The following is a 26806-nucleotide window of genomic DNA, read 5'->3' on the forward strand; positions in this document are numbered from 1 at the left end:
CTTAGTTGTCACTCCTCACCTGTCATCAGCTCCCCCCACTCTCTTGACTCCAGGGCTCCCTGCCCTGCTGATACTGCTGTGAGCTAGGGCTCAGACTTGGGGCTGTCTGACGCCCAAACCCACGTTCTTCTCGTGTGCCCCCAAAACATGTGTGTCAAAGAGGGGACAGTGACCCTGGGAGAGACATCCTCAGGGTAGATTTCTGCCATTGCCAGAGAACTAAGAACCTGGCCAATGTGAGGACTCTGTGCTTCAAGATTCACTCCCTCCACCGGGAAAGGTTGGAATTTCTACCTTGTGTCCCTGACGTCACCTGTGTATATTCTGTCCCCTCACCTATAGCACTGAGGCTCCGTGAGGATGTGTCTGTTAGTGACTGACTCCTCTGGGAGTCAAGGGATGTGAAGGGCAAAAACTGAGTCCTCAGTTCCCCGAAAGGTCCGAGAGCCCTGTGGCTGCTGCTGGAAAGCTGTGGGCCGCAGGACCAGACCCACCTCCCCAGGAGGCAATGACCATGCCACCAGGAACTAACGCCAGAGCTCCACACTCCTCTCTTTGTCTTCTCACTGGTTTTTTTCTGCTTCAGGACTCTTGCTGCTGCTGCTGCTGCTGTTAATATTCAGAGCTGCTTCCCAGAACACTAGAGGTGAGTCCGCCCAGATTTAGTGACACAAGCTAAGTATGCACATGCTGGGGTCTGGATCCTGTCACCGACAAAGAGGGAAGGAGGTTTATTCTCCAAGCGAGGCTCCAAGATGGCCTTCTGGGGATAAGACGAGCTGTTTCTTCCTCCCTTAATGTCCAGCCGTCTGTCTTTTCCTCTTCCAAAGGCAGCCATCCCTCCACAACCCTCCCCTGCTCGACTCAGGGACTCTTAGCTGGCAGCTGCTGGCTTCAACCATGCCTTGAGCCTTCCGACTGTGGTCCTCATTGCTAGGGCCCCCACACCTGTGCTCACTGGTGCCCTCCGAACTCTCCACCGGTCGATGCCTCCATGATTCGGGTACTCGTCTGGGGAGATCTTCACCAGCCCCTTGCAGAGTTGTGATGGTACAGGGACTTGGGTGGCAGAGGGGCTTGGAGATATGCGGGGAGGTGGTGAGATGTCCCGAGCCCTCGGCCCTAAGAATAGCACCCAGCCCTTCATCCAGGAAAAGAGAGGTGACAGGGCAGGGGGAGTTATGAGGGAAGCGGACCATCAGGTTTTCGTGATCGATGGGTAGAGTGTTGAGAGCTCACACAGCAGAGCTGGGCTACCCGGCTTCAAAGTCTAATTCACCCTGACTACACCTGACACGCAAGAAATTATTTCCCCTCTCTATGCCTCAGGGTGCTTGTCTGTAAATTGGGGATCATCGTTGTACCTACCCCACATGGTTAGAGTGAGATTTAAAATTCACCTGCGTAAAGAACAGCTAAAGGCGAGTATGGAGCAAATTGTCAACAAATGTCAGTTATTATCATTGTTGCTGTTGCCATTATTATTTTCAAAGAAGGAAGAAAGGGGAGAAATAGTGGAAGCTCAGGCTGTCTTTCTGGAGTGAGCTCACCGGGAACTCTCGGCCCCTCACGGTCATGGTCTCCTTCCTCAGTGTTCACAGCCGACCTATGAGGCAAGCGGAGTTGAAGGTGGGGGCTTTTTCACACCTTCACCCATTTTGCCCACCCCACCCCCCCCCCCCACCTTGGCAATCACTGATCTGTTCTCTGTATCTCTGAGTTCAGGGTTTTTTTTTTTTTTTTATTCCACCAAAAAGTGAGGTCATACAATATTTTTCTCTTTCTGTCTATTTCACTTAGCATAATGCCCTTAAGGCCCATCCATGCCGTCACAAATGACAGGATCTCTTCTCTCTTATGGCCAAGTAATATTCCGCTGTATCCGCATACCATTTTGTCATTATCCGTTCATCCATCGGTGGACGTTTAGGTTGTTTCCATGTCCTGTTGTAAATAACGTGGGACGGAACATGGGGGTGCAGATATCTCTTTCAGAAAGTGATTTCATTTTCTTCAGGTCAGTACCCGGAAGTGGGATTACTGGATCATACAGTAGTTCTATTTTTATTTTTGTGAGAAATCTCCATACTCCTTCCCATAGTGGCCGCACCAATTTATGTTCCCTCCCACAGTGTGCAGGGTTCTCTTTTCCCACATCCTCACCAACACTTGTTATTTCTTTTTTTTATAGTGGCCACGCTGACAGATGTGAGGTGATATCTCAGTGTGGTTTTGATTTGCGTTCCCCCGATGATTAGTGGTGTTGAGTACATTTTCATGCACCTCTTGGCCACCTGGATATCTTCTTTGGAAAAATGTATATTCAGAGGCTCTACCCATCTTTAAATTGATTAATAATGCTCTTTGGGGTTTTTGTTGTTTGCTTGTTTCTCTTTGCTATTGAAGGTGTATGAATTCTTTATATATTTTGGATGCTAATCCTTATCGGATACCGTATAAGATTTGCATTTACTTTCTCCCAAATTGTAGATTGTCTTTTTCATTTGGTTGACGGTTTCCCTTGCTGTACAGTTTGATGTGGTCCCACTTGTCTGTTTTTGCTTTTGCTGCCTTTCCTTTTGATATCAAGTCCAAATAATTGTTGCCCACACCAATGTCAAAAAGCTGACCCCCTGTGTTTTCTTCTACGAATTTTATGATTTCAGGATAACATCATTTTTCAAATTATCAAATTTGGGCTCAAAGAGATCATGTGACTTATTCAAAGTCATACAACTAATAAACTGGTAAAATCACACCCAGGTCTAAAACTAAGGAGTTTTTAAGTGTTAATGAGGATGCGGAGAAAAAGGAACCCTTGGGCATTGTCGGTGGGAATGCAAACTGGTGCGGTCACTGTGGAAGACATTATAGAGGTTCCTCAAAAAAATTAAAAATAGAAATGCCATATGACCCGGCAATTCCACTACTGAGCATTTACCTAAAGAAAACCAAAACACTCATCAAAAAGAGATATGCCTCTCCTACATTTACTACAACATGATTTACGATAGCCAAGATAAGGAAGCAACCCAAGGGTCCATCCATAGATGAATGGGTAAAGAAGATGTGTATCTGTCAGCAATGATATTACCCACCCATAAAAAAGAATGAGATCTTGCCATCTGCAACACAGATGGCCCTAGAAGGCATGATGCCAAGTGAAATGCGTCAGACTGAGAAAGACAAATCCCGAAAGATTTCATATATATGTGGACTCTAAAACATAAAACGAACAAAACCAGACTCTTTTTTTAGTGTTTATTTATTTTTGACAGAGAGAGAAGGAGAGAGAGAGAGAGACAGCATGTGTGTGAGTGGGGGAGGGGCATAGAGAGGGAGAGGAAGAGAATCCCAAGCAGGCTCCATGCTTGTGAGCACAGAGTCCCACACGGGGTTTGAACTCATGAACCGTGAGATCATGACCTGAGCTGAAGTCCGACACTTAACCAACGGAGTCACCCAGGCACCCCCAACACCGGACTCCTCAATACAGAGAGCAAACTGGTGGTTGCCAGAAGGGTGGTAACAGGGGGATGGGCAAAATAGATTAAGGGGATTAGAAGGTACCAAGCTCCAGCTATCAAATAAATAAGTCACAGAGGTGAAAAGTACAGCGTAGGGAATATAGACAATAATATGTAATAATCGTGTATGGTGACAGACAGTAGCTACACTCATCATGGTGAGCCCTGAGTAATGTTTAGAATTGTTAGATCATTATGTTGTGCACCTGAAATTAATGTAACACTGTATGTTAATTATACTTCAATGAAAATATATTTTAAAAAAGAAAGAAGAGAGAGGAGTCTGTAAGTAGGCCCAAAAAAGGACCAAAGGTGACCAGTCATCCCAGGAAAAAACTTAGCTGTATCCAACAATTCAGATATGGTGGAAGTGAAGTCAATGTTCCGGGAAGTTCTTCCAAAACAAGGGCAGCTGTCTGTGGAAGATATAACCACAATGGTGCTGTGTAAACCCAAACTTTTACCCTTAAAATCTTTGACTCTGGAAAAATTGGAGAAAATGCAGCAAGCAGCCCAGGATACGATTCGCCAACAAGAAATGGCAGAAAAGGAACAACAGCAAATAACTCACTGAATGATAACTTAGCACTTCTACAGAATACCCTACCTTAGTATTAACAATAGCTAGAAAATAATTTGCACCTGTATGCTAAGAACAGTGTGTTAATAAAATTGATAGTCCTTACAAATAATATAAAAATACCCAAGACTAATGAAACTTGTATTGTGAATTTAGACACTGTGGTTTGTATTGAACATAAGCAATTAAAAAAACATTGAACGCAAAAAAATAAAATAAAATAAAATAAAATAAAAATAAAAAATAAAGAATACAGGAGTGCCTGAGTGGCTCAGTCAGTTAAGCATCCAATTCTTTTTTTTATTATTTTTTTAATGTTTATTTATTTTTGAGACAGAGAGAGACAGAGCATGAATGGGGGAGGGTCAGAGAGAGAGAGGGAGACACAGAATCCGAAGCAGACTCCAGGCTCTGAGCTGTCAGCACAGAGCCCAACGCGGGGCTTGAACTCACAAACCATGAGATCATGACCTGAGCTGAAGTCGGAGGCTTAACCGACTGAGCCACCCAGGCGCCCCTAAGCATCCAATTCTTTTTTTTTTTTTTTGAAATTTATTGTCAAATTGGTTGCCATACAACACCCAGTGCTCATCCCAACAGGTGCCTTCCTCAATGCCCATCACACCCCCCCCCACCCTCCCACCCTCCCTCAACCCTCAGTTTGTTCTCAGTTTTTAAGAGTCTCTTATGCTTTGGCTCTCTTCCACTCTAACCTCTTTTTTCTTTCTTCCCCTCCCCCATGGGTTTCTGTTACGTTTCTCAGGATCCACATAAGAGTGAAACCATATGGTATCTGTCTTTCTCTGTATGACTTATTTCACTTAGCATAACACTCTCCAGTTCCATCCACGTTGCTACAAAAGGCTATATTTCATTCTTTCTCATTGCCATGTAGTATCCATTGTGTATATAAACCACAAGTTCTTTATCCATTCATCAGTTGATGGACATTTAGGCTTTTTCCATCATTTGGCTATTGTTCAGAGTGCTGCTATAAACATTGGGGTACAAGTGCCCCTATGCATCAGCACTCCCGTATCCCTTGGGTAAATTCCTAGCAGTGCTACTGCTGGGTCATAGGGTAGGTCTATTTTTAATTTTCTGAGGAACCTCCACACTGTTTTCCAGAGTGGCTGCACCAGTTTGCATTCCCACCAACAGTGCAAGAGGGTTCCCATTTCTCCACATCCTCTCCAGCATCTATAGTCTCCTGATTTGTTCATTTTGGCCGCTCTGACTGGCGTGGGGTGATATCTGAGTGTGGTTTTGATTTGTATTTCCCTGATGAGGAGCGACGTTGAGCATCTTTTCATGTGCCTGTTGGCCATGCGGATGTCTTCTTTAGAGAAGTGTCTATTCATGTTTTCTGCCCATTTCTTCACTGGATTATTTGTCTTTCGGGTGTGGAGTTTGGTGAGCTCTTTATAGATTTTGGATACTAGCCCTTTGTCTGATATGTCATTCCTAAGCATCCAATTCTTGATTGCAGCTCAGGTCATGGTCTCACAGTCGTGGGATGGAGCCCCTCATCAGCCACATTGGGCTTGAAGCCTCTTTAAGATTCTCTGTCTTCCACTGCCCCTCTCCCCCATTCACATACTCTCATTCTCACTCTCTCTCAAAAAGGAAGGAAGGAAGGAAGGAAGGAAGGAAGGAAGGAAGGAAGGAAGGAGGGAGGAGACATTTCTATAGTCTTTTCTTATTTTGAGTATAGTTGATACATAGTGTTACATTAGTTGCAGATGTACAACATAATGATTTGACAAATTTATACATTGTGCTATGTTTACCCTAAGTGTAGCTGCTATCTGTCCCCATGAAGCAATACGCTGCTATTACAATAGCATTGACTGTGTTCCTTACGCTATGCCTTTTATTCCCCTGACTTACTCACTCAATACTTGCGCATCTAGATCTCTCTCTCAACCCCTTCACCCAACTGCCAGCCCCACTTGTCTCTGGCAACCATCTTTTGTTCTCTGTATTTGTAGATCTGATTCTGCTTTTTGTTTGTTTCATTCATTTGGGTTTGTTTTGTTTTTTTTTTAGATTCTACTTCTGAGTGGTATCACATGGTATTTACCTTTCTCAGTCTTGTTTCACTTAGTATAATACCCTATAGGTCCATCCATATTGTCAAAAATGGCACAAAGTCATCCTTTTTATGGCTGCATAATATCCTATTGTGTATATACCACATGTCCCTTATCCATTCATCTGCTGATGGACACCCAGGTTGCTTCCATATCTGGGCTATTGTCAATAATGCTGCGATAAACCAAAAAAAAAGTGTTTTATAAGTTAAGGAGTACTATGCACAAATAAGATAGGATTGTTTAGTACCAGTTAAATCAGTTCTTTCCCCATGAAACATTTTTTTCAGTATGCAAAAACAAGCTTTCAAAATCCAAGAATTAAATTACACTACATATCTGTTTAAGAAATGATACAAAATTAGAAGTGTATCCTTTTAAAAAATCCTGTTGTAGGGGATCCTGAGTGGCTCCATCAGTTAAGCATCCAACTCTTGGTTTTGGCTCAGGTCTTGATCCTGCCCTTAGTGGGTTGGAGCTCTGCACTGGGTTCCGAGCTGACAGTGCAGAGCCTGCTTGGGATTCTCTCTCCCTCTCTCTCTGCCCCTCCCCTGCTCTCTCTCTCTTAAAATAAATAACTTAAATTTTTTTAATAAATAAATAAAATCCTGTTGTATATGAATATATTTTCAAAAAAATTAAACAAATACAACATAATTTTAACCTAGAAAGAAAGAAAGAAAGAAAGAAAAGAAAAGAAAAGAAAAGAAAAGAAAAGAAAAGAAAGATAAAGAAATTTCAATCTCATAAAAAACATCAACTATTTTTATTAAATCAGAAACACAAAAATTCAGGGGCATCTGGGTGGCTCAGTCAGTTAAGTGTCCAATTTCGACTCAGGTCACAATCTGGCAATTTGTGGGTTCAAGTCCCATGTTGGGCTCTGTGCTGACAGCTCGAAGCCTGGAGCCTGCTTCAGATTCTGTGCCTCCCTCTCCTCTCTCTGCCCCTCCCTCTCTCCCTCTCCCTCCTCCCTCTCTATCAAAAATAAGTAAACATTTTTAAAAACCTTTTTTAAAGAAAAGAAACATGCAAATTGATTTTACTTTAAGGTGAAAATAAATACAATTTGAATAAAGGAAGTTAGAACTAACGTTTGCTTTAAAAAAAATGGTTAATGACACTAAGAGGTTTTTATTCAACAAAATAAGATCATGAAAGGAAATTATAATACTTAAAAATGGTTAAGACGGAAAAAAAAAAAAAAAACTTTTGTGTGCCTTTTACCACAATAAGAAAATAGGGGAAAGAGGGAAATTATACAGTTTTTACTCCAAGAAATACTTTTCATGTACTCAAAAGTCTTAGATGCATATATATTGATAATAAAAGAAAATATTCCCAACATGTGTAGTGAACTTATGGGCGATTCTCTTGGTTTTCGTTGTTTGACATTTTCTTTGTCTTCCAAACGTCCGTGTGTCATTTAATATTTGGGGGAAAGTGAATTTCATCACGGAAAAAAAAAGGTGGTATGACTCCTGCCCAGCCGCCCTCTCCCGATGCCCTGAGACGCGCCCCTCGCGGACCCCCTGCACGTCTGTGCGCACGTCTCACGGAGACTCCGGCCCCGGTGAGCGCGGCCAGGGGGCCTGTGGCTGGTGCGGCTGGACCCCCGCTCCCTTCTGGGAGCACGTTTGCCGCTTGAGAGTTTCTCCTCGTCGTGTCTTCCCCTCCCGCGCGCCTCATTACCACCCGCTGGACCCCACCCCATCCCACGACCCCGGAGACGGGTGTCCAGCCATCGCCCCCATCTGAGAAGACAGGAGGGCGGTCCCATGGCCCAGACGGGGCGTGCCTCCTCCCGCCTGCTGTCCCGTCCCGGGGCTGACGCCCACAGCCTGGGCCCGGGGCCTCGGAAGGAAGTCCTCGAGTTCGGGAAGGAGACTCTGCTCTGGGGGAGACCAGCTGCCTGCCCCCACTCAGCACGAGGTCATGAGCCCTTGCAGGCTCTGAAAGTCTCTGGTCCCCCGATGGGAGCGTCCGGGACCCAACGTTCTGTCCCTGCCCTTTGATTCACCTGATCAAGTTGTTGAGGTCGTCGATAGCTGGCGGTGTCTAGCCTTGCTCTGTGGGTCCCCGAGCTACTCCGAGGGGCCAGGGTCGTGGCCATCTTTCCCCTCACGTTTAGAGAACAGGAAGAGCTAGGAGGCCAGGAACCCACCTTGCAATAACTCAGCTGTGAGCAACTTCTTGGTGCTTCTCCATTTCACATCTATGATGGACTCTGATTAAAGAGAATTCCCCCAGAGACATCCTGGGGCATCTAGAAAAGGCCTGACATTGGGATTTGGGGGAGTGCCTGATGAGAATTATGAGGTGTACTTAGGCCACTGTGAGTAAAGTGGGTAGAAACCATCAATGCTCAGGGACCTGGCCATCTGCTTCTATCCTCAGGTGTGAATGCTGAGTGTCATGTGTCACCCTAGACAGCCCCCAGGCCATGACTGGCTCCACCTCTCAGCATCGAGGGTGGCCTTCCATGCTACTGGCACCCTGAGAGCCCACCCCAGGTCTCCAGCGGTACAAATAACACCACAGGGAAGGGTCTGGACCCTGACTCAGTGCCTCTGTTTATCCCACAAGGTCTACAGAAGGGGATGCACACTTCCTTCCAGCCCCCATCCTGGAACAGTAACATCTGAATCTAGGTGGCCCTCAGGCCCAGCCAGAGAGCAGAGACGGCTGTCAGCAGGCTTTCTGGAGCAGCCGGCCCTGCTCCGTCCAGCCTGGGGAGTGCTACCCGGGAGCTGTGTCTGTCCAGCCTTCATTGTCGGGTCAGGCTGGTGACCGGGCTCTCTGCCTGTGGGAACTTATTCCTTTGAAAGTGGAAGGAACAAGCTTACGTTGTTGTATTCCAGACATCAACATATGTGAGCGACCCTGGAGGACGCCCTGTATACCATACGTTGACTGCCAGGGCGTGGATGGGAGATACTGCGTGTGTGGCCCAGGGCAGGAGCTGATTCCCGAGATGACATTCAGGAATGAGAGTGAAAACATGTGTCAAGGTAAGAAGGGCTTTGCACCTTCTGTCTCCTCATCCTCGAGGTTTGAGGTCACTGACCCCACTCTGTCCAGGCCTCAGAGAGCCGTTCTGGGCACCTATACCTGTGTCCCAGCCCTCCCCAAAGCCCCAGACTCAGATCCCTCTGCAGAGTGTCACTTAACTCAATTTTGGAGCATCTCCCTTGCCGCCCAGCATTTCACTTTCAGAAAACCAGAGGGATGGCATCCAACATACTTCACAAGCTCACGGCATGTTATGTTCCGGAGCAATATCCACCCTCTTCTTCTTCATCAGTGGCAGCCAAGATGAGACTTTCCCCCTGCTCCCCCGAGATCTACACCGGCTCAGCCACACCAGGGCCCCTGTCAGCCCCCCAGCATCATGATGGACCCAGGAGCCCTGCCCATACATGTGGGAGGGGGGCGATCCCAGGGGGGGCCTACCTTCCCTGACTCACAACCCGGCCTGGAAAAGACGCCTCCCAGCACTCTAACCGGCTTCTTGGCCTCCAGGCTCTAATTGCCCTGAACCTTGTCTGCAATTTTAGTTCACAGGCCAGTGGGCAACTCAGGTGACTGGGATGTGGAGGATGTTGGGAGAAGGTGGGAAGAGCGAAATGGGCCACTCCACACACGCTCGCAGATTCAGGCGAATGAAAGAGGCTGCCGTCTGGGCTGGATGAAAACAGACGGGATCATTGCCAGAGGCGTGACCTCCTTCCAAAGAGGTCAACCCGAAGCCCCACGTTGACCCAGACACTCGGACAGAAGGTGGAGGCTGAGTCCCACTCGGTAGGGCACACAGGTCTGCCCCCCTGGTGGGAGGCCAAGGGCAGAGAAGACAGAATCATCTGCCGTCCCCCACCCATGGGCGCCTGCCCCCTCTGCAGCCACCCAGCCATCACCCACCACTGGCCCTGCTCAGATATCTCACCACTTTCCTTTAGTCCGGAGAATTCCTTCTCGGGGACCAGAAAAGGCAACTTCACAGCCCCAAAGCTGCCTGGCCGGATGTCAGCCCCACTGTCCACTTCAGCCTGGGCCTCACCATCCTGGTGACCCTGCCTATCCAGCAGGACCTTCATTCTCCTGACCCTTTCCCTCAAGCCTGGCTGGAAGGTCCTGGCTCAAGTGTGGGACTTGTCCCTGTCCATAGAGCTAGAGTCTCAGAGTGAGCATGGATGGGAGCATGATGTCCTGCGAGGGTCACCAGGATTCTAAAGGTTATGCAGGCAGTGAGATCCACCCTGGGGAAGTCAGGACAAAGGCCATCGCCGGATGCCATGACAGGTCCTGGTCAGGAACGCAGCATTTCCCCTGCACTTGGCTCCCAGGAAGGCCCACCCTGGACTTGTCCAAGTCCTCAGGCTGGGACTCAGGTGGCCGTGATGTCCCTGCTCCATCTGGGAGCCACCCAGGAAAGCTGAGGGCACCAAAGCTGACAGACAGAGAGGGTTTGGGCCACTGCCATCCACACGTGGGGAACAGAGCATCCGGCCACACCATCCTCCCATAGGGTGCCCCATGTGAAATAGAAAAGGCACCCACTCACCAGAGAGGAGAGAGCAGGGCCTTCTCCAAGCAGATTTCTGCCATCGCCAGAGAACAAAGAACCTGCCTATGGGGAAGGCACTGGATTTGAAGATTTTCTACTTCAGGGTTTACTCCCCCCCACTGGGAGAGGTTGGGGTTTCTATGTTGTATCCCTGACGTCAGCTGCCTGTGTGTACTCTGTCCCCTCACCTAGAGCACCCGAGGCTCCGCGAAGGCTGTGGTTGTCCTTGACTGACTCCTGGGGAAGTCCAGGGAGAGGGACAGACAGGCCGTGTTTTGGTTCTGTGTAAGGTACGAGAGCCTCCCTCCAGGGGGCAATGACCAGGCAGACAGGGGTTGAAATGGGACCTTGACTCTCCTCTGTCATCTCTCTGTTTTTCTGCCCCAGGGCTCTTGGTGCTGCTGCTGTTGACATTGGGGCCTGTACAGAAACTGAGTGGTAAGTCTGCCCAGCCAGCCCCATTGGTGACATAAGCTGGGGAGTGCATGCTGGGGTCTGGGTTCTCTCACCGATAAGGGGGTACGGGAAGGGAGCTTATTGCACAAATGAGGCTCACAGATGGTCTTCTGGGTATAAAAGAAGCTGTTTCTTCCTCCCTAAATGTGCAGAGTTTTCTGAGCTCTTCCAATGGCAGCCATCCTTCTCTTTCCTCCCCTGCACTACTCCTGGACCTCCAGCGGGCAGCTGGCTCCCTCCATTTCTTGAGCCTTCTGACTGTGGTCTTGGTCCCCACAGCTTCTGCCCCCACAGACTGTGCTCAGTGGTGCCCTCCAGAGTCCTCATGTGTCAACGCCACGGCCTGTCGCTGCTCTCCAGGGTTCACTTCTTTATCCGGGGACATCTTCACCAACCGCTTGGAGAATTGTGATGGTACAGGGGCCTGGGGGGGTGGTGGTGGGCGCATGGAGATGTTGGGGGAGGTGGTAGGGGGAAGATGTTCTCCTCTCTATGCCTCAGTTTGCTTGTCTGTAAATTGGGGATCATCGTTGTACCCACCCCACACGGATGGAGTGAGATTTAAAATCTGCCCGTGTGGAGAACCGATAAAGACAAGTATGGAGCGGACGGTCCAACACAAGCTCTTATCATGGCTACTGCCGTTATTACTGTGATCGTGCTCGTTGCACAAGGAAAGGGGAGAAAGAATGGAAGCAACGGGAGGAAAGAAACACAGGACTTGAAAGCCCAGGCTCTCCTCCTGGCGTGAGCTCACCGGGAACTCCCGACCCCTCAAGGTCATGGTTTCCCGCCTCACTGTTCACAGCAGACCCATGAGGAAGGAAATCTAGCACCAGTTTTCCTCCCTGCCTACTTGCACCCCTACCAATCCCTCCCCACCTCTGGCACCCACGCGTCTGTTCTCTGTATGACTTCTGTCTTGTTTGTGGGTTTGTTTTTAGATTCCACATACATTGAAGTCGTACGGTATTTGTCTTTCTCTGTGCAACTTAACTCACTTAGTGTAATGCCCTCAAGGTCCATCCATGGTGTTGCAAATGGCAGGACTGTCTTCTCTTGTATGGTTAAGTGATACTCCCCCATACACATACAACACTTTTTCATTATCCACTCAGGCATCGATAAAAACTAAGGTTGTTTCCCTACCTTGCCTGTTACAAATAAAGCTGCAACGAACACGAGGATGTCGACTTTCAAGTTAGTGTTTTTGTTTCCTTCAAATAAATACCCAGAAGTAGAACTGCCGGATGATGTGGTACTTCCATTTTTAATTTTTTGAATTTCCCACAGTGGCTGCACCAGTTTGCATTCCCACCCACGGTGCGCAAGGTTCCCTTTTTCCCACATCCTCACCAACACTTGTTATTTCTTATCTTTTTTATAATAGCCATTCCAACAGGTGCGAGATGGTATCTCATTACAGTTTGGCTTTGCACCTCTCTGACGATGAGTGATGTTGGGTACCTTTTCATGTACCTGTTGGCCATTTGGATGTCTTCTTTGGAAAATGTCTTTTCAGATCTGCAGCCCATTTTTTAAGTTGGATTGTTTATTTTTCTTTTTTCTATTGTGTTGAATGAGTTCTGTATTTTGGATGTTAGCCACTTCTCAGCTTTATGATTTGCAAATATTTTCTACTAAACTGTAGGTTGCTTTTTCATTTTTTGATGGTTTCTTTTGCTGTGCAGAAGTTTTTTAGTTTGATATGTTCCCACTAATTTATCTTTGTTTTTTGGAGTCAAATCCAAAAAAATCTGTGCCAAGACCAATTTCAAGAGCTTATTCCCTATGTTTTTTCTATAAATTTTACGGCTTCATTTTTTTAAATGATAATAATTGGGCTCAAAGAGATTGAATTAGCCAGAGTCACCATTAATAAGGATGTAGAACCTAGATGAAGATCTAAAACTAAAGTGTTTAAAAAAAATAAATAAATAAAAAATAACAAAACTGAAGAGTTTTTATTCTTCAACAATGCAAAATCATAAAAGAAAATTATATTACTTAAATATGGTTAACATGGTAAATTTTATGTTAAGGGCATTCTACCACAATAAAAAAATAATGGGGAAAGGAGGACAGGAGCAGCTCTCACACCAAGAAATATTCTTCATCTACTCAAAATCATCTTAGATGCAAATTTATTGATAATAAAGGAAAATATTCCTAATATGTTTGAAAAGCTGAGGGGAAAACTATCTTAAATCTTCCAGTAGTTCATGGGGCACCTGGGTGGCTCAGTGGGTTAAGCCTCCGACTTCGGCTCAGGTCATGATCTCGCCATCCGTGAGTTCAAGCCCCGCGTCGGGCTCTGTGCTGACAGCTCAGAGCCTGGAGCCTGTTTCAGATTCTGTGTCTCCCTCTCTCTCTGACCCTCCCCCATTCATGCTCTGTCTCTCTCTGTCTCAAAAATAAATAAACGTTAAAAAAAAAATTTTTTTTAAAATCTTCCAGTAGTTCATATAGTAGACTTACAGTTGATTTTCTTTGTTCTCATTTTTTACATTTTCTTTGTTTTCTAAGTACCCATGTGTCATTTAGTGCTTGAGGAAAATATTTTATCAGAGAAAAAAAAGGTGCTGTTGTGACCATTGCCCGGCCTTTGTGCATTTGCATACGGGTCTCATGAAGATTCATGGCTGGGTGAGCATGACGAGGAGATCCTACCACTAATGTAACTGGACCCCGGCTCCTTTCTGGAAGCACATCTGTCTGGTTGAGGAGGCCTCATGCCTTCCACACCTTGGATCTCATTCTCAACCGTCCCCCACTTGAGTCCACCCCATCCCACAACCCTAGAGACAGGTGTCCAGCCATCACCCCCATCTGAGAAGACAGGAGGGCGGTCCCATGGCCCAGACGGGGCCGTGCCTCTTCCCACCTGCTGTCCCTTCCTGGGCCCGACGCCCACAGCCTGGGCCCGGGGCCTTAGAAGGAAGTCCTCGAGTTCGGGTAGGAGACTCTGCTCTGGGGGAGACCAGCTGCCAGACCCCCACTCAGCACGAGGTCATGAGCCCTTGCAGGCTCTGAAAGTCTCTGGTCCCCCCATGGGAGTGTCTGGGACCAAACATTCTGTCCCTGCCCTTTGATTCACCTGATCAAGTTGTTGAGGTTGTCGATAGCTGATGGTGTCCAGCCTTGCTCTGTGGGTCCCCGAGCTACTCAAAGAGAACCTGGCTGATGGACAGCTTTCCTGTCATGTTTAAAGAACAGGGAGATGTAGGATGCCCGAAAACATCCCCAGTGACTCAGCTGTGAGACACTTTGTGCAGCTTCTCCATGTCACGTCCCCAGTGTCTCTGACAAGAGGGGACTTCCCTCAGGAGTGGAGATATTGAGACTCCCACTGAGGCATCTTGGGGCATCTTTAAAATGTCTGACTGGGGCACCTGGGTGGCTCAGTCGGTTGAGCATCCAACTCCAGCTCAGGTCATGATCTCATGGTTCATGAGTTTGAGCCCTAACTCAGGCTCTCTGCTGTCAGTACAGGGCCCACTTCGGATCCTCTGTCCCCTTCTCTCTCTGCGTGTCTCTCTCTCTCTCTCTCTCTCTCTCAAATAAAATAAACATTAAAAAGAAATGCCTGACATTAGGAGCTTGGGGGAGTGGATGATGAGGACTGTGGGTGTCCTTGGGCCACTGTGAATAATGGAAGTGAAAGCTGTCAATGAGCAGAGGCCTGACCACCTGGCTTTATCTTCATGTGCGAATAAGTGTGACCCTGAACAGACTCCAGCCGTGACTCCCTTCACTGACTCATTATGGAGAGTGGCCTTCAATACCACTGTCGCCCTGGCTGCAGCCCACCCCCAGGTTCCCAATCACGCAGACAGACTCAGTGCCTCTGTCCACCCCATGAGGTCTGCAGAAGGGGAGGCGGACCTCCTTCCAGCCCCCATCATGGAACAGAAGCATCTGAATCTAGGTGCCCCTCAGGCCCAGCCAGAGAGCAGAGATGAGCGGAGCCTTCAGCAGCTTTCTGGAGCAACCTGACTCCCACTCAGACCAGCCCCTGAAATGCCACCTGCAAGCTGAGTTCTCTCCCGTTCCGTTGGTAGAGTCTGGCTGGAGGCCAGGGCCTCTGCCCATGGGAACCCACACCTTTGGGAGGTAACCTTTTGTCCTGTTGGCTTTCAGACATCAACGAGTGTGGACCACCCCCCAGAGTGTCCTGTGGAAAATTCGCACACTGCCTTAACACAGAGGGGAGCTACCACTGCACGTGCAGCCCAGGATACGAGCTTGCTTCTGGGGCAAAAACATTCAGGAATGAAAGTGAGAACACATGTCAAGGTAAGAACCACCCCACGCCTTCCATCTCCCCAACCATGCGGTGGGAAGGCATTTGCTCCACTTTCTGTAAGCATCAGAGAGCTGTCCTCGGCACCTACCCGGTCACGCACTCCTCTTTGAACCCCAAGGCTCAGAACCTTCTGCAGAGGGTCACTTCTGAAAGTTCAGAGTATCCCTTGTCCACCCGCCCCGGCATCTTGTTTTTGTAAAACAAGAGAGAAGGATGGCACTCAAGATATTTAAGGAGCTCACAGCATATTGCTTCCAGCGCAAGATCCCTCCTCTTTACCATCATCAGTGACTGCCAGGATGAGACCTTTCCCCACCAAAGCCCCCCTGGCCTCTGCCATGCCAGGAAAACTCTCAGACCTCTTGGGCCACATTGGACTCAGGGACCCCACCCCGAAACACTGGAGTGGGAAGATTCGAGAGCTGAGCTTTTCTGAGCCAGTGGTCTCCCTGGCCAACAGTTTTGGCATCCTGATACCCCCTCCTTCTCAGGTGCTCAGTCCCTTGTCTCCTTCCCTGCACAAGGCTTACCCTGACTCTCCCCAGTAATTTCAGTTCACATTCCTGAGAGCAAACCAGATGACCAGAAGCCAGAAGAATGCTGTGTGGAGTCTAAGCAGAATTACACAGATCCACCCCCATACACACATAGAAAATTACATGATCAGAAGGGGCTCCCGTCGAGACAAGATAGCAACAGACGGCATCACTGGGGACCAGCAGGTGAGCAGCTGCCCTGAGGGAATTAAAACAAAGGCCGTCAATGGGAGCCAGATCCAACAGGATCCTTGTTGGGTAATGCACCATTTTCCCTGCACTTGGTTCCCTAGAAGACCCACACTGGCCTTTGTCCAAATGCTCAGGCTGGGACACAGATGCCCACGATGTCTCACCCTGGCTGAAAGCTGCCCGGGGAAGCCGAGGGTACCCAGCCAGGGCTGGGAGACAGGGAGGACCCGGGCCAATTCCATCCATATCTGGCCAGCAGAGCATCTAGGCCACCACATTCACCCATAGCACACCTCTGTGTGAATAAGAAAAGGCACTCACTCACCAGGGAGGAGACAGTAGGGCCTTCCCGATGCTTCTATGCCCAAACCAGCCTCCCTGAATAACCAAATGACTGCCTGGGAAAGTACCTGGCCTGACCTGACCCCGGACCCCTACCCCCGAACACGTACAAAGATAGATGCTGTCACACCTCATGAAGCATTCTTGTCTCTTGCAGGCAACTTTTTCCCCAGCTGGACCCCACCCCGTGGAATCAAGAGCCGGGTGAGTTGGCCCCAGCAGGGACCAGGAGACAGGAAATCCTTCCTTGAAGCACGGGCTGCCCGCCCTCCCTGGCCACCATTTTCCCCAAGCTTCCCCCCTCGCACGTGAGGCTCTCTGACCTCCTCATTTGCCCTCTTCCCAGAGACTCTCCCGCTTCTTTGAAAAAGTCGAAGATCTGGCCAGAAAGTTCATACCGGCCTTTGCCCAGGACAGCATCCAGGTAAATAGACTTTATTCTCCAGGATCTTTATTCTGAGGCTCAATGGACAGCCTCTTCATGCAGTCTGGCCCACGGCTCACGACTTCTGGGTCTGCTTTCCCCCAGGGCCTCATAGAGGGGGTGGATGAGTTGTTGCAGACCCCGGAAGACCTGGAGGCGCTGCCCCGCTCAGAGCAGCACCGTGTGGCCACGAACCTGCTCGCTGGCCTGGAGGACGTCCTGAGAAACATAAGCCAGGCCCTGCCCAATGGGACATTGACCTTCAATGCATCTGCAGGCACAGGCAAGTACTGGGGTCTGCCCCGGGCTCCTGCCCTGCCCTTCCCCACCTCGTTTATCCCCCAGCCTCACTGGAGCCAGTGACCACGCTTGTATCTCAGTGTTACACTCCCTAAACCAATTAAAAGTGGTTAAAAAGAAATGAATATATTATGCTAAGTCAGAGATGGCCAAATACCATGTGGTCTCACTTATATGTGGAATTCTAAAAAAAAAAAAAGGGGGGGGGGGCACAAGCTTATAGACACAGATTAGTGAGTGTCAGAGGTAGGGGTGAGGTGTGTGGGGGTGGGGCAGTGGGCTAAATGGGTGAAGGGGGTCAAAAGATATAAAATAACTAAGTCATGGGATGTAATGTACAGCACGAGGATAATAACACTATATTACATGTTTCCAAGTTGCTACAAGACTAAACCTTGAAAGTTCTTATCACAGGAAAAAAAATGTAACTCTATGTGGGGACAAGTGTTTACTACACTCACTGTGGTGATCATTTTGCAACACATACAAATAACAAATCATCACCATGTACACCTGAAACTAATATCATGTTCTATGTTCGTTATACTTCAATTAAAAAAAGAAATGAGGGGCGCCTGGGTGGCGCAGTCGGTTAAGCGTCCGACTTCAGCCAGGTCACGATCTCGCGGTCCGTGAGTTCGAGCCCCGCATCAGGCTCTGGGCTGATGGCTCGGAGCCTGGAGCCTGTTTCCGATTCTGTGTCTCCCTCTCTCTGACCCTCCCCCGTTCATGCTCTGTCTCTCTCTGTCCCAAAAATAAATAAAAAACGTTGAAAAAAAAAATTTTTTTTAAATAAAATAAAATAAAAAAAGAAATGAATAAAGCCATAAATAATATACATCTTAATAGAAACTAAATTATGAGCAGTTGAGTTAATGGTAATGAAGAACATAAAATACAATAGAAATGGCTTCCCAAGAAAACAATTTACTTAATTTGGAATCATATGCAGTTAATGTTCTCTCACGGTTAAGTATTTTATTTGTTTCATTTGAGGTAGAATTCACGTAACATAAAATCCACCATTTTTTTTTTTTTTTTTTTTTTAACGTTTATTTATTTTTGAGACAGAGAGAGACAGAGCATGAATGGGGGAGGGTCAGAGGGAGAGGGAGACACAGAATCTGAAACAGGCTCCAGGCTCTGAGCTGTCAGCCCAGAGCCCGACGCGGGGCTCGAACTCACAGACCGTGAGATCATGACCTGAGCCGAAGTCGGACACTTAACCGACTGAGCCACCCAGGCGCCCCAAAATCCACCATTTTAAACAAAGTATACAATTCAGTGGCATTTAGTACATTCACGGAGTTGTGATCATTGCCTCTATTTCTAAACGATTTTCATCGCCCTCGAAGTAAATACTGTACGCCACCCCACCCCCAGAAGTCACTCCCTATTCCTCCACTCCCCCAGCCCCTGGCCACCACTAGTCTGTTTTCTGTCTCTATGAATGGGCCTATTCTGGACTTCTCATACCTAGAGAGTCATACACTATGTGGTTTCTTTCACCTAGCAGGATGTTTTCAAGGTTCATCCACGTTGTAGCATCTCTCAGTGTTTCATTCCCTTTTGCGGCTGAGTAACATTTAATTGTAGATGGATACAGCACTTCTTGTGTCCCCGTTCATCCACTGATGCACATTTAGGGTGTTGCCACCCTTTGACTCTTCACATGGTGCTACTGAGAATATCGGTTCACACATTTTTGTTTGAATAACTGTTCTCGGTTCTTTGGGGTACTTACTTAGGACTGGAATTTCTGAGTTATACGGCGACTCTATGTTCAACTTTTTGAGAACCACCGAACTATTTTCCAAAGAGGCTATTTTTCCATCTCGTATTCTCACCGGCAATGGACCCCAATTTCTACCCCCTCAGCAACACTTGGCACTTTCACTTTTTTGTTGTTGTTGTTTTTTTAAGTGTATTTATTTATTTATTTTGAAAGAGAGAGCACAAGCCAGGGAGGGGCACAGAGAGGTAGAGAGAGAGGATCCCAAGCAGGCTCTAAGCTGTCAGCACGGAACCTGATGTGGGGCTCGAACCCACGAACCATGAGATCATGACTTGAGTTGAAGTTGGACACTCAACCAACTAAGCCACCCTGGCGCCCCTGTTTTATTTTTATTAGAGTCTTTTCAGTATGTGTCTGGTGATATCTCATTGTGGTTTTGATTTACGTTTCCCTGATGACTAGTGATGGCTCACATCTTTTTGTGTAATTATTGAACATGTGTGTATCTTTTTTGGAGAAATGTCTATGCAAGTCCCTTTGCCCTTTATTTCATTGTTTGGCTTTTGGTTGTTGACCTGGAAGAATTCTTTATATGTTCTAATAGTACACTCTGTGAGACATGTGACTTGCTAATTTTTTTCTCCCATTCCACAGATTATTTTTTTTTACTTTTTATTTTATTTTTTTCAATATATGAAGTTTATTGTCAAATTGGTTTCCATACAACACCCAGTGCTCATCCCAAAAGGTGCCCTCCTCAATACCCATCACCCACCCTCCCCTCCCTCCCACCCCCCCATCAACCCTCAGTTTGTGCTCAGTTTTTAAGAGTCTCTTATGCTTTGGCTCTCTCCCACTCTAAACTCTTTTTTTTTTCCTTCCCCTCCCCCATGGGTTTCTGTTAAGTTTCTCAGGATCCATATAAGAGTGAATTTTTTTTTTTTGCTTTAATGAACAGGTGCTTCTGTTTTGAAATTCATTTTTTCTTTAGTTGCATGTGCATTTGGAGCTATATCTAAGAATCCATTGTCAAATCCAAGGCTGTGAAGACTTACATCTGTGTTTTCTTCCAACTGTTGTACTTTTAGCCCTTAAGTTTAGGATTGTTTGTTTGTTTCTTTGTCTGTTTTAGAGAGAGAAAGAGAGAGATGGGGAGGGGCAGACTGAGAGAGAGAGAGAGAGAGAGAATCCAAACGGGCTCCAAGCTTAGCATGGAGCCCAACACAGGCTTTGATCCCACACCCTTGGGGTCATTACCTGAGCTGAAATCAAAAGTCAGATGCTCAACTAACTGAGCCACCAAGGCATGCCTTAAATTTGGCATGCCACTTTGAGTTAATTTTTGTGTGTTGTATGAAGTAGAGTTACTGTTATTCTTTCGTGTGTGGATAGCCAGATGTATGTAAACACACATATAAAGGATAGTATTATTGTAACCACTACAGCCACAAATACTATCCTAACTCCCTTAATAACTCTGACATCTCATAGACCTGTCCCTGAAGGTGCAAGAACAAGGAGACAGAAATGTCACCTTGAGTCTGAACCAGGCAAAGATGCTGCTGAGCTTGGATGAGGTGCATGAATCTAGTGACTCAGGTAACGGCCGAGATGGGAGGTCACAAGACGCCCAAGGACGTGACAAACGGGGACCTGAAGCTTACGGGGTGGTAGGGGGCAGAGTGGGGCCACAAAGGGTCCATCTGAGGAAGAAGGGGCCCTGGTGGGCACCCCGAGGTATCCACATTGGCCTCGTCCTGCAGGTCCTTCTGTGGTGGGCCTCGTCTCCACTCCAGGGATGGGCAAGTTACTGGCCAAGGCGCCCCTGGTCCTGGACCCTAAGCAGCAGACAGTTCTGCGTGAACGCAAGGAATGGCTGGGAGAGGTCTCCCCTGTCCTGCTCTCAGATGTCGTCTCTGCCTTTGTGAGCAACAAGGACACCCAGAACCTCAGCTCCCCCGTCACCTTCATCATCTCCCACCGCGTGAGTCCTGGTGGAATGGGGCTGTGGCTGGGCAAGGAACTGGTCTGGGTCCGGGGCTCAGCCTCACTGTCGAGATCACCCTTTGTGTCCTGGGGGCCTCCTCCGTGGGCGCCTCCTTCCCCCAGGAAAGCCCTTTGCAAACCAGCTTTGGATAAGAGTCTCCAGCTCCCACCGACGCTCTCTTCCCACAGTCGGTGACGCCCGGGCCAACGCAGAAGGTGTTCTGTGTCTTCTGGGAGCACAGTCAGGATGGAGGCGGTCATTGGTCCACCACGGGCTGCGAGATGGTGGTCACCGGAGACGCCAGCACCACCTGCCAGTGCTCCCACCTCAGCAGCTTTGCCGTCCTCATGGCCCACAGCCACGTGCAGGTGAGATCCCTGAGAGAGGCTGCTTTCCACGTCTATTGCTCTCGAACATTTTCCCCACATGTAGGAGCTTAAAGAAACATAAATTTATGTCTCTGTGGTTTCTGTGGGACGAGAATCGGGCGTAGCGTAGCTGAGTTGCCTGCTCTGGGTCTTACATGGTTGAGACCATTGAGTCAGCCAAAGCTGCATTCTTGTCGGAGGCCTGGGGTCCTCCTGTGAGCTCCCTGGTTGCTGGCAGAATTCCGTTCCTTGCAGTTGTAGGACTGGGGTTCCACTTTCTTCCCGGCTGCGAGCAGGGGACCCTGCTCAGCTCCTAGGGGCTACCTGCATTCCTTCTCTCTAGGCCCTCACACAGTGTATCAACATTTCTGTCCAGAGGCCAGCAGGAGAAGCTCCCTCACCTCAAACGCCATCAAACTTTGAATCCTTTTCTCTAGGAAGAGCCTAGAGCTTTGAGAGCTCACTGATTAGACCAGGCCCACCCAGGGTGATGAAATTCCACTTAAAGTCAACTGATATAGGACCTGTGACTGTGATGTCCTTTTTGCTGGGTCCCAGGAGGAGGATCCCGTGCTGGTTGTCATCACCTACGTGGGGCTGGGCCTCTCTCTGCTGTGCCTCCTCCTGGCAGCCCTCACCTTCCTCCTGTGCAAAGCCATCCAGAACACCAGCACCTCACTCCACCTGCAGCTCTCGATCTGCCTCTTCCTGGCCCACCTGCTCTTCCTCACGGCCATCGACCAGACCAAGATCAAGGTACTGACACTGTCACAGAGGACCCCCTGCCCTGAGCCACGGGATGCTCAGTTCGTGGAGCCCTGCTGCACTGATACCTTAATAAAATGGCCTTGGGTGACAGGGAGGCTGGAGGGGTAAATAGCCTATTTCACGTTGACTGATGAAGCAGAAGACAATCCTCTCTCAACAACTCGACCCTATATATATATATATACGAGTTCTCCCCACTGGCAAGGTATGGGAGGGGTCCTGGGGCCACCCTCCTCCCTGACAGTCCCTCCTGGTGACTCCTTCCTCCTCCCCCAGCTGCTGTGCGCCATCATCGCGGGGGCCTTACACTATCTCTACCTGGCCTCCTTCACCTGGATGCTGTTGGAGGGTCTACACCTCTTCCTTACGGCACGCAACCTGACGGTGGTCAACTACTCCAGCGTGAGCAGGTTCATGAAGAGACTCATGCTCCCTGTGGGCTATGGAGTCCCGGCTCTAATCGTGGCCATTTCTGCTGCATCCAGACCTTCCCTTTATGGAACACCCACCAGGTAAGTGCAAATTCCCACTGCCCCTATCTTCTCCAGCACAACTGTGGCCATCATAGAACCAATAGCGATTTAATTTCCCCCGAACGTGATAGGCAGAGGAAAGGTCAGTGGCCACTCCGAAGACATCTCTCTGGTGGAATTTTGTGTTCCTTGAACTGTTTTTAAGTCCTTAAGATTTAATTATTTTAAATGTTCATTATGAAGTATTTAATCATTATATATTACACATTCTAGTGATTCTTTATCCACAAAGGCCAATGTTCTCTTGACTCACTTCTCATCTCTCTCTTAGATGCTGGCTCCACACAGACAAAGGATTTGTATGGACCTTCCTGGGCCCCGTCTGCACCGTCTTCTCCGTGAGTAACACGTGACATCAGAGCATCCTGCCTGCCAAAGTGATGGTCATTCAAAGACCAGGTGTACCAGGAGGGTTACAGGCAGCGGGAGCAATCATTCCAGTTGGCCCAGGACTGATGAGAGACCCCCCCCCCAGGATGCAGGGATTTCCGTTGCAACAACAGGACTAACATGTTTCCTGAGACCTGGGACTTTCAGTGCTAAAATTGGGAGTTTCCATGCGAACTGCATCGAAGTGCTCGCCAAAGTTACAGGACAAACACATGCCTGAGTTACAGGGTGGTTGGTCTAGTCTTCTAGGACTTCTACAAAAGGCAAAAGCTTCTTACCTGCCGGGTTAGGTGCTGGATGAGCTAGGAGGATGCTTACCAGATGTGGAGTGAATTTAATACACCTGTGGGCTTTCTGCAGATTAATCTGGCCTTCTTTCTGATGACCTTCTGGATAGTGAAAAACAAGCTCTCCTCCCTCAACAGAGATGTGTCCACCCTCCAGAACACCAGGTGAGGAGGAGTCAGAGGAATGTCCCCCATCCAGAGCATTATCCTCAGAGCTCCAAGGATCTGATGTCCAGAGAGAATGGACTTTGCCCTGATACACAGGGATTGCTTCCATGCCTTACCTAGCAGGTCCTGAGAACATTTCTATCCTTACAACACACTCAAAACATCACATAACAGTTCCCAGAACCCAGCGCACCCTTTCATGGTCATGCCTTCATGCGTTTTAGGCCCCCTGCCTTCCCCTTCTCTTGCCCCACGTGAACGCAGGTTCATCAACCACATGTCACTTCGTCTAAGAGTTTGGGAATGTCCTTTCCTTTCCTCAACTTTGCACAGAATCAGTGGCCTCTATTCTGGGCAAAGCACATTCTGGGTCAGGTCATGGAGAAGGTGGGGACAGGAACAGCCCTGGATGGGATCTGGGCAGAAGTACCTCACTTTGCAAATGTTACAAGTGATCATTTGTTTTTGTCTTGCCACCAGACTCTAAGGGCTGTGGAAACAGAAGTCTTGTCTTGGTTGTTCTGAATGCCCAAGCCCCAGCCTAGGGCCAGGGGCACAAAATGTTCTCGACGATGTCAGCTGAACAAAATTAGGGGTCTTCCTGAAACATCGTGACCTTTTTGAAACTCACATTCTGGAGTGTCACTACCATCCCTAGTCCTAGTCAAACTGCCATCCCTGACCCAAACACCATTTCTTTTTATGGAATCATTGACGATAAAGATCCAAGCTGATCGCTACTCAGTAGGAAGCATCCGTGGAGCGGACTTGAAAACAGGTGGGGTGGGGAGGGGGCTGTTGCTCCCGGTGCATCACGAGCCTCCTCTCTCCTCCTACCCAGGATGCTGACATTCAAAGCGACGGCTCAGCTCCTCATCCTGGGCTGCACGTGGTGTCTGGGCGTCCTGCAGGTGGGGCCAGCTGCCCGCGTCATGGCTTACCTCTTCACCATCATCAACAGCTTGCAGGGAGCGTTCATCTTCCTGGTGTACTGCCTCCTCAGCCAGCAGGTACCACGGTCCGGCCCCCATCCAGGACTCTTCCTGTCCCCGCCCCGCCCAGTGAGCTGACCCAGAGCGTGCTTCGCCCCTGCAGGTCCGGGAGCAGTACGGGAAATGGTTCAGAGGGGTCAGGAAAGCCAAAGCCGAGCATGAGAATTACACGCTGTCAAGCGGGACCGTGTCTGATGCCTCCAAGCACAGTGCGGTAAGATTATGCAGTGTTCCCAGAGCACTTCCCTAGCCGATCCACTTGGGCGTCTCATGCCTGCCTCACTGGACAACCTGGGCAGATAGCAGGGGATGCCCTAGGAAGGCTCATGCCTGGACTCCCTTCAAGGCACTTCCCTGTCTTGAAACGAGCTCTTCACTATACTTTCACTCGCTGAGCTTCTGTGCCCTCTTGCACATGACTGTCCTCTTTGCATGATATGGTGCAACCACTTTTTAACTATACTTAAAATCAACAAGATAGAAAACACTCAGAAGCAGAGAAAGATGCTGTGGTCAGCTAAGTAATTGGGAAGTAATAATCTGGAGCAGAGATGCCCCAGCTGTACAGGGTCACTGCATATCCTGTATCCCAAATCATTCCATGCTGTCCCTGTATATAATGAACAATAAACACCTGTTGTGTATATAGTCATAAAAGTGAAATAAGGATTAAGTTGCATTGAAACCTCCCATAAAAGTCTGCAATCATTCCTAGTATTTCCAAAGATACAGACACTGTAAAACCTCATTAGAGAATCACAGAGGGCAAGGGGAGAGATTCTGGCAATGTGAATTGTCCCAAGCATTTGTACGTTCGGGTCCACAAAACTTTTTCTCTTCTTAGACTTCTTTTGACAATATTTTATAGTTTTCTATACACAAACCTTGCACTTTCTAACACAGAATCGTTTTTACACCTTCTTTTTTAGGAGAATTATAATGAAGAGCTAACCCTGGTGAACTTGTCTCTTAGAAAGTGAAGAAAACACTGAACTGTCCTCTTTGGGGCAAAGAGTATTAAAAATAACTCTCCTTGGCACCACTGTGGGAGAAAAGTATGCGGGAAACGTTTGTCATTCAGCTGCTGGCAAATTTGGGTTTTCTGGTACATACAAGCATTCTCATCATCTCTTTCCCAGTATAATCAGGAGCTCTAACCCAATACCCCAGTAGAAACCTCTTTTTCCAAAAAGATTCTTCCTCAGGTTGATGATACATAACAAGGAAAACCAGCCTCAAAGGACTTCCCTAAAATAACACAGGAGAGGAAAGTAATATTCAAATACCTGCCTGTAGAGTAAACAACTAATGCCAGTTGCCCAAGACTTTCCTGATTTTAGAGCTGACAGTATTTCTCCCCAGGAAACATTTTGGTTACAGGCAAAGTAGACCAGTTGGTCTCCATTCATACATACATGCCTCAACTTACTCACTCTCCATTCCTGAAGCCCTACTGATTAATTCCTTCCAAAAATGTGCGCTGGATCAAGGAGATCCAGTTCCCGAGTTCACAGAGTTTAAATGTGGGGAAAAAAAAGTTTCATCCAATGGAGTAAAATCAGAACTATGAGACTCAAGTCTCTGCATCTTTACATTTTATAAGTTGAGCTGTGGGGAAAGGTGTATATTGCTACAGCACATTTATACGTAACATAATATTTCATCCTTACCACGCATCTAGGCAAGATCTAAACCCAGAGTTGTTCCCCCTCCAAGACATTCCCTGGAGGCTCCCACTGACCAATTTTATAACAATTTGAACATAAATGACCGTACATGAGTATAATATTTTAGATAAACATATTCATGAGTCCATAGTGATACTTAGAGGCTCAGTTAATAGATGCAGAAAATACGACAGAATTAGAAGAGCATGATTCTTTCAATATCCCATAAATAGTCACTAAAAGCATTGAGTGAAAGGGTGTTGGAGAACAGGCTGGGACCAGAGCACCAAAGAATCACCTCTTGGATCACCGATTAATTACAAGGGCCAAAGTGCACATTTGCAACATGGAGATCTGACAGCCACCATCTGAATTAATGCCCATACTTAATATCATCGATGGTGGGCAAACTGACATTAGGAATATCAGGAGATACGTACATCCCATTGTTGAAGTTACAACATCCCATTTTTAGTACATAAAAAATTGAAATCTAACCCAGTCTTTAGAGAGAGGGTAACCAAACTATAGCATGCAGGCCAAATCCAGGGAACTGCCTGTTTTTGTTAATAAAGTTTTATTGGAACATTG

General features: G+C 47.8%; 2 protein-coding genes across 2 annotated transcripts; both read left to right on the forward strand.

Moving 5' to 3' along the window:
- The first annotated feature begins 598 nt into the window (after positions 1-598).
- Positions 599-26806, forward strand: LOC131510505 (adhesion G protein-coupled receptor E2-like). Its single transcript, XM_058727697.1, is given in 19 exon segments — positions 599-646; positions 9062-9211; positions 11152-11202; positions 11500-11634; positions 15361-15516; positions 16072-16248; positions 16754-16800; positions 16943-17020; positions 17126-17303; positions 20547-20654; positions 20819-21039; positions 21231-21410; positions 21969-22166; positions 22455-22690; positions 22983-23049; positions 23462-23553; positions 24398-24566; positions 24652-24768; positions 24770-26806. Coding segments are annotated over 18 exon segments (2421 nt in total). The 5' UTR covers positions 599-646; positions 9062-9174; the 3' UTR covers positions 24944-26806.
- LOC131510506 (BBSome-interacting protein 1-like) lies at positions 3802-4312 on the forward strand. The gene has a single exon (XM_058727698.1). The coding sequence runs from the start codon at positions 3889-3891 to the stop codon at positions 4099-4101; it is 213 nt and encodes a 70-aa protein (XP_058583681.1). The 5' UTR covers positions 3802-3888; the 3' UTR covers positions 4102-4312.

The sequence above is a fragment of the Neofelis nebulosa genome, chromosome 4 (genome assembly GCF_028018385.1).
Source record: "Neofelis nebulosa isolate mNeoNeb1 chromosome 4, mNeoNeb1.pri, whole genome shotgun sequence".
NCBI classification, from domain to species: domain Eukaryota; kingdom Metazoa; phylum Chordata; class Mammalia; order Carnivora; family Felidae; genus Neofelis; species Neofelis nebulosa.